Source organism: Oreochromis niloticus, linkage group LG14 (assembly GCF_001858045.2).
Source record: "Oreochromis niloticus isolate F11D_XX linkage group LG14, O_niloticus_UMD_NMBU, whole genome shotgun sequence".
NCBI classification, from domain to species: Eukaryota; Metazoa; Chordata; class Actinopteri; order Cichliformes; family Cichlidae; genus Oreochromis; species Oreochromis niloticus.
Genome location: NC_031979.2, coordinates 38748088 through 38764355, shown reverse-complemented (window position 1 = coordinate 38764355; position 16268 = coordinate 38748088). Strand labels below are relative to the sequence as shown.

General features: G+C 45.4%; 1 protein-coding gene across 4 annotated transcripts; it reads right to left on the bottom strand.

Moving 5' to 3' along the window:
- Positions 1–131: 131 nt before the first annotated feature.
- On the bottom strand, positions 132–15591 carry atg16l2 (ATG16 autophagy related 16-like 2 (S. cerevisiae)). Of its 4 annotated transcripts, none has more exons than XR_002064597.2 (18): positions 15168–15591; positions 13536–13593; positions 13122–13197; positions 11062–11135; positions 10278–10529; positions 9412–9516; positions 8473–8562; positions 7898–7951; positions 7706–7811; positions 7455–7560; positions 7297–7367; positions 7148–7219; positions 6818–6938; positions 6627–6732; positions 5979–6131; positions 5849–5896; positions 1636–1840; positions 132–1526 (listed from the first exon to the last, which is right to left on the bottom strand). XR_002064597.2 is itself a non-coding variant. In XM_019367742.2 (18 exons), exons 1-18 carry the CDS (start codon positions 15355–15357, stop codon positions 1433–1435), a joined length of 1827 nt encoding a protein of 608 aa, XP_019223287.1. In that variant the 5' UTR covers positions 15358–15591; the 3' UTR covers positions 132–1432. The 4 variants fall into 4 exon arrangements, 3 of the variants coding, with proteins under 3 accessions (XP_019223287.1, XP_019223286.1, XP_005465882.1); XM_019367742.2 differs by having other exon boundaries at positions 1739–1840; positions 9463–9516; XM_019367741.2 differs by having other exon boundaries at positions 1739–1840; positions 15168–15590.
- Positions 15592–16268: the final 677 nt, after the last annotated feature.

Sequence of the window (16268 nt, the reverse complement as noted above, 5' to 3'; positions counted from 1 at the left end):
CGAAGCTCCTCATCAGCATCATCATCATCACCTTGTCTTTTTAAACTCAGTGACATGACTTCAGACTGTGGTGAAAAAATGAACAAAGCCTTCAAGCAGAAAGGAATGAGGAGACGACAGGACGAAGGACAGATGGTTAGAGACCAGCGTTTATTAGAGCTGAGAGCAGAAACGTTACCAACATATTAAAAACATTGACAGAACGTTAGGAGAACGACATCTGAGACAAAGACACACCTGAGTGCTACTGTTACCTGAGCGGCAGCCTCTCGCTGCAGATACACAAACGCAGGACAACACAGGTGGACACGTTCTGCTCATTTCCAAATCCTCCAGAGCAGCTTCGCATCACTTACAGTACAAAATAATCACTCAGTGAATCCACGGCTGAGAGCAGAAAGACTGGAAACACTCCCACCGATCCCAGAACGGCTGGTTTAAATTCAGGACTCAGGAGCTCCCACAGAGGAGCAAACATTCGCGGGCCTGAATGAAGCGGTGACCGTTGAAAGCTTCTTCTCAGGGGTTCAAAGGTTAAGGCAGTCTGAGGGTGGTGCTCATAGATCTGAACGCTCCCTGAATCCCTGAATGTTAGCACCACCCTTTACAAACACCTTAGTGGAAACAGCTTGTTTTCTACAGTTTCTACAGTGATCCACAAAACGCACAATTTTAATAACAATTTAAAGGAAAACGGAGAAGTTTGCCTCAGTGCAGTCCTCTGAAATGCAGTTTTAGCCCCTCCCCCTTCAAAGACAACTTTTTTCTGATTGGCTGCCAGCAGGTGGGTGGAGCTTCAGTGTCGAGCTGCGGCCCCACTCTGAATGCAAAAGCGAGGACATGAATCTGAGGTGACTGAAAACATCAGTTTAAAACAGTTTCAGATCTTTTATTAATATATGTCAATTTAAGACTTTCTCAGCACCCAAAACAAGCTGAGACAAGGCGGGAAAAACTTTACAATCTAAAACGGGACCGTTAGAAGCGTGTGAGTTAGTAATCTGTCTGTAATTACAAAAACAAAAACGTTCTACTCATTCCAGGTAAAAAAAAAAAAAAAAGTTAGCTTGGTTTCAGTCCGTGACCACAGCGCACGCCGCAGGCTGACATGTGCACACGTGACCGACGAGCCGTTCGGCCTCGCTTCATTTTGGCGTCGTCCACTGTAAAATGGTTCAAGCGTTGCAGGAACGTTTCCCTTTGTTCACACAGGTTTTACACAGAAAAAGCTTAAAGCTGGTAGAAGGTCCGTGTTCTCCTCCCTCGTTAATATTCTTCAGGGTTATCATAGATCACAACAACGTAAGGTCACTTCCCTTTGGTCCAACCAACAAACAGCTTAAAAAAGACTTTTGTCAAACAGCCATCTGTCCAATCAAGGCTGGATGTGTGACGCGTCTCCACGACAACGTGACCTCGTTGTGGGTTTGCCTCACATGTCACTCCAGAGGACGGCTCGCTTGCTCTTGTCCACGCTGACGAAGTATTCGCCAGACAGAGACCAAGACACGGCGCTGATGGACGAGCTGAAAGAGAGCAGGCTGTTAAAGGGACAATCGAAACTTCCTCTGTGGTTAAACACATGCGGAGTCTCTCAAGAGACTAGTTCAACATTAAGAGTAAAGCTGAACTAACAGCATTTGGAGTCCCACAGGGAGCTGAGCTGGAGCCTCTGATCTTTAGGACCCTGCACTGGCAGTGACTGTGCTTATCACCTGACTCAGGTCTTCGGTGTTACCTGTGTTTGTCGGGTAGGCGGGTCTCCAACTTGCCCGTCGAGACGTTCCAAATGTAAACGGCACCATCTGCAGAGCCGGCCGCCAAATAGCAGCAGTCTGGACTGAAAAGAGAGAACATCTGGGTGAAACAGCTGTTCCGACCTGAAACTTCCTGCTGCTGTGAGCAAACAGCTCCATGATTCTCTCCATCTGCAGAGCCACGAACTCCCAGCTCGGACACTGAAGAGGGATTTACACTTGTCTCTTCATTACGCTGCAACCACAAACCCTCTGAGCCCTTCGCTGTGACCTGATGTGCAACGCCCCACAAATGCAACACAGCACTGATGCTGTCCGCAACAACCAATTGGCCAGTTCAACACAATCGTTTTCCCACATGCAAACTGGCAGAGGTGGGACCAAGTCATTGTTTTGCAAGTCTCAAGTAAGTCCCAAGTCTTTATCCTCAAGTCACAAGTCAAGTCTCAAGTAAAGTCAAGCAAGTCAGAGTCAAGTCGCAAGTCAAGACAGACAACTTTCAAGTCAAGTCCCAAGTCCGAAACTTTGAATTTCAAGTCCTTTCAAGTCTTTTTTTTAACCCTCTGGGGTCCCGGGTATAATTGGCCGTTCTTGACTACTTTTGATTTTACTTCTATATTTCACCTTTAAAATATGTTTTTCTTGCCTTGTTTGGTATCATTATTTACAGCACAACCTCAAATATCTGAAATTTGAGTTATTTTTTTCATTTTGGTATACTATATTAGCACAGTTGATCTAAATTCAGACAAAAAATTCAGAATCCGAGTAGAAAAAAGTTATATTTTTTTTACATGTTTAACGAATCATTTTCATAACTTGAAATGCAAATAGAAATTGTACATTTCTAAAAATGATGCACAAGTTTTGCAAACAACAAAGTTATATGGTACTATTTACCTAAAAATGCAGCCAAGGCCTCAGGCGTTTTTTATATAACCATTTAAATCTATTTACAGAACAATCAGGTGTGCTGCATCAAATAAGAAGGCACACAAATTATTTGTGCCAGTCCAAAACATGTAGTTTGTGTTCAGTATAAGACAGAGGAGAACAGCACAGGCCTAAACCCTGCAGGTCTGACAACTGGAGGTGCAACAGTCCAGTTTTCTATGTGGAGACAGCGTTTACACTGGAATCTGCCTTTGACAGCTTTTTTAGATCAAATATGAAATTCAGCAGTCTAACCGACACACAATACAAAACAATAACTACACAACAAACTAACTATAGCCTCCAAACACGCTAAACGTCACTAATGTCTCACATATGAAAACTCTCTCTCTCTCTTTCTTTCGCTCGCCCGCTTTCCGTCGCGGGTGTCACTCCTAAAAACTTCCCCTTCTCCCTAAACAACCAAATGTCACATGTTGCCTTATCATTTTTTTGATTGGCTGACATGGTAAACTCTAACACCAATAGGGAAGGGGTGTTTTTCTTTTTCTTTTTTCACTCGCAAGTGGAGAGCGTATGCTAGGCTGTCTGTAGAAAACGCCGTTTTTGTCTAGCATCCCTGTTGAGAATAACCTTTGCAAATAAACAACAGCTAATAATATAAGATCAAAGTATTTTATTTGATGTATTGACATAAATGACAGAAGAAAAAGGCCATGTATAGCAGGACTACTCAATTACACACTAAGGTGGGCCAGATTTTCTAACCAAAAAAAATTTCCCTGGCTCAGACATGCAAAAGTTAAACACGACCATACACTAATTGCAAATTAAACACAGTGATTTTGAATTGTGATGTGATGGTAAAATAAATATTTGTCAGTCTAAACTGGGTTAAATCTACGGGGTTAATGATGGGGAGGAGACGGAGAGAGACTGAGTACAGCTACAGAACCCACTTTCTGAAACGGACCCTGCTCACCATTCACCGACAATTCTGAGCTAACAAGTTGCATGTTATTCTTGGATGCGCTTGCAGGACCGGATTTAAAATAGCATGACAAACATATCATACCTGTTAAAGCCAAACAGTATCATCAACGTAGCCCGAAGAACATTTGCTAATAAGATGAAGTTAGCTAAGTCAGCTGTCTCATCGTAGCAAAAAAAAAAAAAAAAAAAAAGCACCACCTACCGTTCTTTATGCAACTTCAAATGTCGGACAAAGTTGGAAGTTGTTCCATCTCCGTCTGTGATTCTCTTCTTGCATGTTTTGCATATTGCATTTCGCTTTTTGTTGACTACTTCGTAGTTTATGTACCGGAAAGAAATTACTCTTGGGAGCATTTTTGGCTCGAGCGTTTTTGTTCTTGTTTTTTTCAAATCTGGTTAATTTGATTGGCTGTGCTACAGCCCACGCTCACATACATACGGAGTGTGGTAAGAATGAATGAATGAATAAAGTGAATTAATGGTCCGCACTTTTTATATAATATGTATGTTAAATTTTAGATTTGGGTAAAATATCAAGTCTTTTCAAGTAAACAGGTTCAAGTCCAATTCAAGTCCCAAGTCACTGGTGTAAAAGTCCAAGTCAAGTCACAAGTCTTACAACCTTTTTTCAAGTCAAGTCTAAAGTCATAAAATTAATGACTCGAGTCTGACTCGAGTCCAAGTCATGTGACTCGAGTCCACACCTCTGCAAACTGGTTCTTAGACTGGAGGACAGCTGGAAGAGAGTTCAGAGAGACGCCAGCACCAACTAGTGTTTTGGCAGAGCAGCACAGGTAAAATGCAGTTATATCATTGGTCCAGTCACAAACATAACCTGTTTGTACAAGCTCAATAATAAAAGAGCTCCATATAAATATTAATATTTTATTTTGAAGTTAAGAACTTTATTTTGAAAGAGAGAGCTGCTTTTATCGAGAACGTCGAGGGCTGCTCTTAGTCGGCGTTCACTAAAGATTTCGAGGCGTCGGTGAAAGTTGCGACCGCGCTGCCGCTGATACTCAGCACGTGCGTTTTATACTGCTTCACCTTCTACAAAATGAAGAAATACATTCTGACATTTCTGCTTTGACGCAGATGTGCTTGTGGCCTCATGCAGATTAGAACGCTGTCAGGGGTTTCCCGCCGTGTGGACAGCTGAGTCTGAAGAATTTAGAGACACTGTCAGTCTGGCTGCCGAGAAGCTGAACGCGAGACGACGAGAACAAACAAATGTAGGAATCGCAGGTACGAATCCAACAGCAGATGAGGCTCAGCATAGTGTAGGCAGAGCAGCTGTGCGTGTTGGACTCACATGTGTAGTGATTCTGTCAGGGAGTCGAACAGGCGCAAAGCATCCCTGCTCTGCTGTCGTCATGGAAACAGCAGAAAATGAACCAATCCCCCGATCTCATCTCATCTCTCCCCATCTCCAGCTCGCCCTATTTTTATCTCTCTGGCCCAGAAACAGTCCTCTCCATCTGACGATTAAACTCGTGATAATCGATCAGGGCACCGAGCCAAACTCTGCTGGCAGCTCCGCCTCCCTGCTTCCACCCGGACACCGAGGACAGGACGGCTTACAGGCACGTGTCGGGCCGACCTGCAGCCGCTCCGAGGATGTGATGTTAAAGATTTACAGTAAACAGAGAAACCCAACAAAATGATTCAAACACAAAGACACAAGGAAGGACTGACACTGCACTCAACAGCAAACAGCAGCCTGCAGTTTCAGACGTCCAGCAGAGGCGGCAGTGAGTCAGACTCTACAGCAGAAATGTTTACAGCCTTTTCCTTTAATAACCCGCCTGTTTATGTTGTATTAAGAGTGAAAGTTTGCATTAGGGGCGTGGCCTCTGACTGACAGGTGGAGGGTGACACACCTAAGTTACCTGGAGCCCCTGAACTCGACCTCTGGACCGTGATTATCCAAAAGCTTCATCTGTTATTCTGACACAAAGCGAGACGTCCCGCAGTCACATGTTCATTTTTCATCGACAGAGGATCTGCACCAAACCAGTGATGGTCACGTCTTCTCTGTCATTCAGCAGTATCCTTCACTCTCATTGGTAGTTGCTTCGGTCACTCAACTCAAAGTAAGCCTTTTCCAAACTCAGGGCCGCCCGCCCACTAAGCACAGCTAACAGTTTTTTGCTACACTGACCCTTGTAGTGCTTGATTCTGATGTCACTGATCATGTGACTCACCTGATGACGGCTTTGGTGCTGTCGCTGCCACATTTGAACCCGTCGGCTCTGAGACACAAACAGACAGACAAATGTCAGACGGATGGACAAGAAGTTCGTTTCGGCAGAGCATCGCCTCGTCCTGACGTACCTGAAGGTTACGCGCTCATTGCTCCACCTCCTCAGGTCGAACAGCTGGAGACAGTCATCACGGCAACAGCTGAGCAGCTGGCGATGGTCAGAGCTGAGGTCCAACGAGGTGACTTTTCCCTGAGCAGGAAGCACCTGAACGCAGCTCGCCGCCCTGAACGTAAAGAAAAGCGTTTGATGTAAGAACGGCTTTAAACACGCCTTCATGTCTGACCAGCAGGTGGCGCCAGAGGTCACGAGAGCAGGTGCAAGCATCGGGGCTCGTCCCCGATTAACAACTTTTACGCTGGACCGATGATCAGAAACAGAAAACTGGAGTCGATAAAAAGGTAAAAATGACATCATCCAGTTTCTGACCAATCACGCCCAGTGAGAGCTGATGTTGACGTGTAAATGGTGGTCAGAGCTGTCAATCACCTGCTGCTTCAGACATTGCAGGACACTTGAGGACACTGAGGGGAGTCTGTGAGTTAAGCTGTTGCTAAGTAACAGAGGGAGACGGGGTGTCACCGTGGAAACGGCTGGGAGGAGTAAACGAGAGGGTCGGGTGTCTGAATGAAAGGAATCAGATTCTAATGATTCTACTGAAGCGGAGGCGTGGATCAGAATCAGGTGGTGCACAGGTGTGGTGTGGCGGCGACGGACCAACCTGGAGTCCCACACTCTGATCTGCCCGTCGTAGTGTCCGCTGATGATGCAGTTCTCAGAGCACACCAGGTCACTGCAGTACTTCGCCACGTTACGCGACTGCAGACCTGCAGGGACACAGTCCGCCTTAAATACACTCCAACTGCAGGGCCGCCATGAGCCAATCAGCAGCAAGCACACACGGTTACTCACAGGCAGCTCGCCGCAGGTCCCATAGTCTGATGGAGCCATCGGCACTTCCTGTCACCACCTGATGGAGGATGCTGCTGAACCTTGCCGCCGTCACCTTCCTGCTGTGACCTGTAAGAGTCACCTGAGACACACACACACACACACACACACACACACACACACACAGTTACATTCCAGATCTGCAGAAAACACAATTTCAAAATAAAAGCTTTTTTTAAACTCATGATTGTAAATTAAAAATCACAGTTTTTTGTGCTCATGTTTAGAATTTATATGTTGATGATGTTTCACGTGATTAATCAGACACACCGGGCAGTGAGTCACCTTTACCTTTGGAACGGAGTCGCCCAGCTGCCACAGCATGGCCGCCTTGCTGTAGGACGCGGCGAGGATCCTGAAGCCCTAAAAACACAAACGCCCACACGAGTGAGAAATACCTCAGTGCTCCATTTACAGGTGAGCTCAGGTGACTTCCTCACCATGGGGTCGAACTCGATGCAGGTGATGCCCTCCGTGCTGCCGTCCAGGGTCCCTCTGTGAGTCAGCAAACCTGATGACATCAGCAGTGAGGTCACAACCCGTCCTTTAAATCAGCGATAATAAAGAAAAACAATGAGTGGACCTCAGGTGGGTTTACCTGCTCTGACCTCCCACAGTTTGATCACTTTGTCCGTCCCCCCCGTGGCCAGAAGGTCCGAGCTGGAGCTGAACCGCACGGCGTTGATGTCTTGCTCATGGGCATCCTGAAAAAACCAAATAGAGGAAACATTACAGCGTCGTGTAAACGTCCTACTCCATGTGAACCAGGCCGGAGGTCAGCAGAGAGGCATGCTGGGTAATGAGAACAGAGGAGTTCTTTGTGTGTGTGTGTGTGTGTGCGGGCGCTACCAGGACTTGCAGAGCTCTGGCCGGGACTCGGGCTGACACACAGATTCTTACAGGAGAGACGAGATCTTCCTCCTGACTGCAGACCGAGTGGCCCCGCCTCTTTCTGCTTATGTCACACACAGGGTCATTCATTCATTCGCTGAGCAGCTGAATGAATGAACCAAACAAAACATAATGGAGGTCGCAACTCACTCGAACAGCTCTTTAATGGAGGTCAGGATCCTCGGAGACGTCACCGACGCCGACCTGAGAGAAGAAACAGTTTATCATCTCATTTAAAGAGGCTGGAGTTACGTTAGTAACCAACCTGCTGAGCAAATATGCATAACATTAACATTAATAATAGAAACAATTACAATGATCTCAATAAAAAGTCACAATGGTTTTTATTATTTCAACTCTAAGAGAGAAAATACAATAAAACAGAAAATTAATAAATGACCTCCTGCTCAAATTTAATTTCATGATTTTATTTTGAAAAAGCTCCTGAGATCTGAAGAGGCAGACGAGGTCGTTCCCTCAGCTGACATCAGACCCGCTAACTCATCCACTTCATTCTTATCTCTCCATTTCTACATGATTGCTTTGTTGTCTGTTGTTTGTATGTTGCTATGACAACTCAATTTCCCTCCAGGATTAATGACTTTTATGTGTAAATGCTCCTGAGGTCGTCAGTGGGTTACTTTTGAAAACTACTACCAAATCGCTAATAGATCATCAATGAGTATTTAATAAATGGATAATAAAACAAAGCCGTGATTGATGACCTCACGAGTCGCATAGGTTTTCGTTCCATGGATGCGTCACGTTTCTCATTCTTTGGAGACGTCGATCTGGAGCTCGGAGCACTTGATGAGCTGAAACACAAACATATTTTATTCTGACAGTGACAGGAAGTAACAAAATAGTCTATTACCGTAAATCCCCAACTACAGAGCGCACCTGATTAAAAGCCGCATGCTCTAATTGTAGAAAGAAAATCAATTCTGTACTTGTACAGGAATATTACACGTGAGGATTTTTAACGTTTAATTTAATCCGTAAGGTAACATAAACGTTATGGTAACATACAAAAATACATACTGCAAATGCTTTTTTTCCTTGAACAGCGCCTGTAACACGGCTAGCTTTAAGTATACGTACGTATCGGTAACACACAAATTACGTTGCTTATGGTTTTTTTACGGAACAGTGCACAAACAACATTACAACGTCTCTTAACAACCGATAAAAATATATACCGTATATATACTACTTATCATTTTGATTGGTCTACTGTTACCAGGCAAAATGTTTTTGGCCGCATGAAAAAAAATATGCATTAGCCGCACGTCAGTATAAGCCGCAGTGTTCACAGTGTGGGGGAAAAGTAGCGGCTTATGACCCGAAAACTACGGTAATCAACCTTTAGAAGCTTTTAATATCCAATAAACTGACTTCTTTGAAAAAGTTTCAGCACAACAAAAATGACAGTAAGCCTCCTGAATGTGATCAAAAATAAAGAAATTATTCAGAATATTATCGTCTCAAAATCTTTAATATTTCAAAACATTCTTGAAATTAAAATTATACATTTTTTCCTTAAAATCTGTCAACTTCTTAAAAACATTTATCAATACTTAAAAATATATTTTAAAATTCTGTTTCAGTGTAAATGTTCTGAAACGATTTATCAAACCCGTGTCGTGCATTTCATTTATTCTTACTTAGAGAAACCTGAAGAGGGCGATGTAGAGCTCAGGGGATGGACAGCTGACCTGTCTAAGTTGACCTTCGACCTGGCTGCGGCCTGCAGGGTTGCCTCTCGAGCTCTGAAACAAACAAACAAGAAGATCTGAGTGCAGATCCACACTGACCCTCCTGCAGGTACACTGATATACACACACACACACACACACACACACACACACACACTTTATATATATATATGTATATATATATATATATATAAATAAAAACACTATATAGTTATATATATATAACTATACATATATATAGTCACTTATTGACAAATACCTGAATAAGAAAGAAGAACATGTGCAAAAAGGGTGTAGCTGTTGCAGTATACAGTGTGTGAGGTGGAGGAGTTGTACAGGGAGATGGCCACAGGCAGGAATGATGTCCTGTGTTGTTCAGTGGTGCATTATGGGCAATCTCAGTCTCTCACTGAGCGTGCTCCTGTGACTGATCAGCATGTCATGGAGTGGGTGGGAGGAATTTTCCAACATTACCTTTATCTTGGACAACATCCGCCTCTCCGACACCACCTTAAGAGAGTCCAGCTCCCCACAACATTACTGGCCTTGCGGATCAGTTGATTGAGTCTGTTGGCGTCAGCAACCCTGAATCTACTCGCCCAGCATGCAACAGCATAGAGGATCGCACTGGCCACAACAGACTCGTAGAAAATGTTGAAGGACCTCAGTCGCCTCAAAAAATAGAGACGACTCAGGCCCTTCCTGTAAAGTGTAGCAGTGTTTTTAACCCAGTCCAGTTTATTGTCAATGTATACTCCGAGGTATTTATAGTTCAGGTACACTGATGAGCAGATGTGTGAGGTGCGTTCAGGTACCTGGAGCGGCGTTCGTTGTGGCTGTTCATGCGAGCTGCGGCCTGGTTTTTCCGCTTCATCACCTTGGCCAGCAGTTCTTCCCCTCTGACCGTCTCCTGCCGTAGTTTCGCCTCTGCTGCTCTCTGCCGCTCCAGGAGGGCGTCGTACTCCACCTTCAGCGCCGTGTTCTGCCCTTGAACCTGCTCCACCTGTGCCCGCAGCTCCTGATGAGCATCAGACACTCGCGACAGGCAACGGCGCTCCTGCAGCAGCCTGAAGGTGGAGGAAAGAGGAGGTCACACCAGTATGATGTGTAATGGAGCTGCTCACACAAACACTGGAGGCAGCAGAGGGCGCTGTGCAGCTACTAAAACACCTGAGACCCAATATGTCAAAGAGGAATATCAATTTTTTAGAAGTTTACAAGATTTGAAGAACACATTTAAAATAAACACATAAAATAATAAAGAGGTTTGCTGTGTTTTGACAAAAAAGGACAAAAGACATTTAAATGTTTGAATATTTGATTAAAGAATCTGATTTTTTCTTTTATTAAAAATAATTTCAGACGGTTCAGATATTTGAATTATTGTCAGACGGCGCAGCGCCCCCCGGTGGACGAGCAGCAGAGTCTGATCTGAGGTGCAGTTTGAGCTCAGCTGTGAGTCCAGATTTCTACTCAGCGAACGAACAAGAAAAACTAGAAAGAGGCTCCTCCTCCTGCTCTGTAACCTCAGCCTGAACTCACCTGCAGCAGGTTTTTACACCTGACAGGTGAGCTGACAGCCTCAGGTGTGTTACTCACCTGGCATGCTGCTCCTCCAGAACGCTGTCTTTGATTTTAATCTGCTGCTGCAGCTCCACCACCTGATAGGCCAACTGGAGGCACAGAGAAGGAGGGAGAGGTCAGAGGTTACTCGTGGTTGTGACTTTTACCTGGGTGAGGTTAACGTCACGCTGTCACATGTCTGATTCTGATCTGATGACCTCACACAGCGCTTAAACCCTGCTGAAGAACAAAACATTCTGAGGACAGCATCTACACACGATTTATTACGAGTCGTATAATTTTCAAAAAGCCTCCTGAGCACACAAATGTCTCAAACGACACTAACATCCCTCTGCTCACTTACAGAAAGTACTTGTTTGTAATTCTGCATAGCTGAGCCTCTGCTCTGTGTGCTTATGAAGCCAGAGCAGGACCAACACCAGTTCTGACCCGTCCACGCAGGACAAGCGACGTTTCCGGTTCATCCCACATGAACTCGTCTCTTCCTGGTCTCAGAGCGTTTGTTGTGGATCGTCAGCCTGCAGGCCGAAGCTCGTGGAGCAGCTCAGAGTGAAGTGGTCTGACCGCCCTCAGGCTGCCTGTTCCTCTCACTTTTATCACACTGATCACATCTGCTCGTCGGCTTTATCACAAGAGGAAGAAGTGGCTGCTGTTGCTCGGTTACAGTCTGCTGTGTTTTATCACATTGGCCACAAAGAAAAACACGAGCTGACCCGCCAGGAACGAGCTGAAAGAGCTCTGAGCGTGACCACAGAAACAGGTGAACAGCTGTTCATAACAACAACACCACCTGCCGCTGCTCATGAGCAGAACATGAATCTTCATCGAATCCACCGGTGACAAGAACTGAAACCCCCGATCGGCAGATCTGTTAATATAGGTTCCTGCTGTGAAGCCTGCAGAGCCTTTCTGCTAAGTGCTCAGTGACATCCAATCAAAATGGGGCTCCCCCTTCTCGGACAGTCTGTTAGTACAGTAACCTCACAGCAGCACAAACACAGTCCAGAGCTCCAGCTACAGACACCTGTGTCACCATCCACATGCCAGTCAAACAGGCCACGCCCCTTTATTCCATAATATGATTTAAACAGTTACAGAAATAAATAACTCATGTGAGAACAGCGTCCGACCATCTGAAAGCTCCGTGACTCCACAAATCCTCTTCATTGTTCTGATGCACGCGATAAAACACGTTGGATTTGTAGGGGGTTAAAATTGTGGTCATAAATATTTTGTACTTGTAAATCAAATGTGTATTTGTGTACCGAGTTTTGCAACCTTGTGAACCAAAATATGTGAAAATGTTATGTTTGTGCATCTACAGATGAGAATTTGTGTGTGTGTGTGTGTGTGTGTGTGTGTGTGTGTGTAAAAAATATTTACACGAGTTACAAATTTTTTTGTTAAGGTCTGGCAAAAAAAAAGCACCCCTTTGACAGCCAAACCCATCTGTTCTCTGATTGGATTGTTAAATTTGTGATTGACATGACATTGACCAATCAGCTGAAAGGAAGAAAAGTCGGGTCAAAATTTGTACTTGTAAGAAGAAATCCACACACAGCCGGGGAACCTGAGCGCAGAGTTTACACGTAGTTTTTTGCTTTGTACATGTAAGCAGACCTTAACAAAAAAATTTGTAACTCATGTAAATATTTTTTACACACACACACACACACACACACACACACACGCACACACACACACACAAATTCTCATCTGTAGATGCACAAATATATAATTTTCACATATTTTGGTTTACAAGGTTACAAAACTTAGTACACAAATACACATTTGATTTACAAGTACAAAATATTTATGACCACAATTTGAGCCCACAGAGTTGAGGCTGTGAACACGTCTGTGGGGACTACCTCACTGCTGCCTCTGCTGGACGTCAGAGGAACTGCAGTTTCCAGGTTGGAAAAATGATACACGAGTGCCCAAAAACATGCGTTCTACCTGAAGGCCACCAGATGACCTCTGACCTCTGCGAGCACTTTACGGGCTGAGTCACCCTAAACCTGGCCGTAACTGATCATGTGATCACTCTGAAATGGGGGCAGGTTTGCTCTGACCTCTCCCGTCGTCTTCTTCAGCTGGATGCTCTGCTGCAGCAGGGACGAGAGCGGGGCGCTGCCTGCAGGGGGACGCCTGCACACACAAAACAAACACAGCCTCAGCACACACAAAGACACACACTCGTTTTCATATCTTAGTGAGGACAACTCACTCATCCCAGCCACTTACCCTCACATTCAAAATGAATGCCTGACCATGACCATGACCTAACTGTGACCCTGACACTAAAACCACAATGTGAGTCTCAAACACGTCTTCAAACTCGTGGGGACGAGCACTTTGTCCTCATAAGTGACTGTTGGTCCCCACAAGTATAGTAGCGTGCCAATTTTCTGTCCTCGCAAAGATGTCTGAACATGTACACACACACACACACACACACACACACACAGTGAGTTCAGGTGAGTTACCTGGCGGAGCTGCTCAGCAGTCCTTTGGTCAGACTGGTTTTCTCCAGCAGCTGAGTGTCTGCAGACAGAAAGGGGGGTCAAAGGAGGCGGAGCAGGAACCAGGTGCTCCGGGTTTGTACCTGATGAGCACCTGACTGACAGCTAGGACCAAAAAACCACAACAACGAGTTTTCACTGAGATATTTTTACTCTATTATGACTTAATATTATTATGTTTCCCAGCTTTCATTGACTAAAGCCAAACTCCATTCAAAATCTGTCGTGTTTAACACTTTTTTTCATTCTGCGTATGCGGCCTGATGATAAACCAGCAGCAGGCTGGTTATCTGTCACACATGACTCACTGTGCAGAGGAAGTGAGGCGACGTGTGGTTTAATTGTGCCGACTACTTCCTGTCCCTGAATGTCAGCAAACTATGAAAGGAGGGTGGATGTCGGCGAGGTTCAAAACACTCAGCAGAGGGGTTAATGATCTACTCACCACAATAAAAATAAAACCAGACTCCATTCAAAAAATTTTACAGGAGGGTGAACTGGATTATACTGGATGTCTGACTGGTGGGACAGGTTGGATGACTCTCATCAAACTTCTGCCCGTCACAAATTTCATTTTTAGTTTCAGAGCTGCTATAACTGAAAAATATAAATATATAAAACATCAGAGTAACTGAGAGTCTGTGATTTCTAACAGAACCAAAGTGTAGTTGTTGTGATCAACAAGCCCTGAATCTCAGCCTGGTTTTAAGAAAGTGTTAAAAATGCTGAATACTGATGAATGGCAACTGCAGGTTTGGAGATGTTTACCTCCGTCTTTGTAATTAGCTTCAATGTTGAAAATGAGCGTGTTGTGGAGGTATGTGGGATTTAACTCCAGTTTTTTATGACTTCCATAATCGTTCTCAGACTGAACAGAGCTGAATGAAGAATCCCGAGTAAAAACAAAAACCCCTTTAAAGCTGATTTTGCTTTAAAAATACTGTACGCTGTTCTTGCAGCACTACTTTGTTTATGAACATTAATTTATGTCCTCAGGTGTGTTCTGATTGGCTTTGCGGTGTTTTACCTCAGTCCCAGGTTTGGGGTTATCTGCATTCACTTATCACTGGCAGTCGGAAAATGAAGCTGCTCATTATTGCAAGTTAGACTCGCAGTATATGTTACCATGGCGATGAGTAGAGGTTAGCCCTGAAGTTACTTGGATGAGATGGAATCCTGTTTCCCCACAAAGGGCAGCTCTAAACCAAACTCCATTAAAAAAAACAACATTTTTTTGCCCCCAAGTAAAGCAGCTCCTTCTGTGACGTTTCCTGAGTACAGTGTTAAACAGGCTGATTAGTAACGACGGTAAAAGGACGTTAGTTCTGGTTTAAGCATATTTATTTTTGCTGCCCTTTAATGAAAACCTGTTGGTTCCCCAATACAAAGCCCTGATTTCTCTGAACCAAACCTCACTCAGAAACCATCAATGTCTTTCTTCGTGCAGTAATTTCTCAACGTCAGCCTGTAAAACCTCACTGTAACTCTGAACACTATATTATTGGGTTTTTAAATGGAGTTCGGCCCGGTGACTGCTGCTCTCAGACCCCCTGTGATGGCTTTAAAGGGGATAAAATTTGTACTTGGTCGGCGTACAGAAGCGGATCAGATCCTGGAACATGGCGTGCTGGCTCAGGTCTCGGTGCTTCAGCTCTCGGATGATGTGTCCCTTCCATGACTCCGCGGACCTCCCGCCGGCTCCCGGCGCCGGAGGCCGGCTGTCCCGCGGGGACACTCCGGCAGGATCCGTCACGACTCCGCGGGCGTTGGCTGTCACAGCGGCCATGATGCCGGCAGCCCGGAGAGCTTCATGCCGCGGGCAGAGGCTCACACAGCGGCCTGAAGTTCCAGGCAGCCCCGCTCTGAAACCCCGGCTCCTCTCACCGCCGTCATGTTGGTTACTCCTGCTGTTGTTTACGTTTCTTCTTCTGTGGTTTGTTTTGTTGTTGTCGTTAACTTTTGGGGCTTTTCTCACTCTGCTGGGGCGGGGCGGAGGCGCGGGCCCGTCGCTGTGGCTCTCGGCCAATCACCGCCCGCTCTGCTCTTAAGGAACTACAAACATGCCCTACCGGTGTGTTTGTAGTTCCTTCCCTCTCGCCCTCTCGAAATGACGTCAGCTTTTAAAGTTTTACGTCACTGCAGCCAGCTCCTGCTCTGTGACTTCAGTCCCACCTGGGGCTGCACGTGCAGAACGGAAGTTCAGGTATGAGGTGCGAGATCAGGTAGAGTCTAATGCAGTGGCCCGGTGGATTGGGCTCACATCAACTATGCTGGTTCACTTAACCACACTGACTGAATCCAGAGAACTGACAGATGAGCTCCGGCCTCAGCACCAGGAGCGCTCTGGTCTGTGGCTCCTCCTGGAACCGATCCAGGTACAGATGTTAAGGTGTGCCCCTGTACAACAGTTAAATGGGTAAACAGCTGTGGACACGGCAGAAGCAACATAAAAGACAGGAAAGCTTCAAAAAGAAGAAACGCCGGTTTAGTTCTGACAAGCGGCCCCGTGGCGTGGCTTGATCGCCACAGGGTTCACGATTCAAACTCAATGCTGTACTTCACCTGCACTCTGAGGTCACTGGGATGCTCCTCGCACCTCCCTGTCCCACTTCCTGCCTACTCTGAGTGATTCTAAGGTTTTCTGCGGCGCCGAGGTGTCCGGGCTGCATGGCCCCCGTACCTCGCTCTCACGGTTTT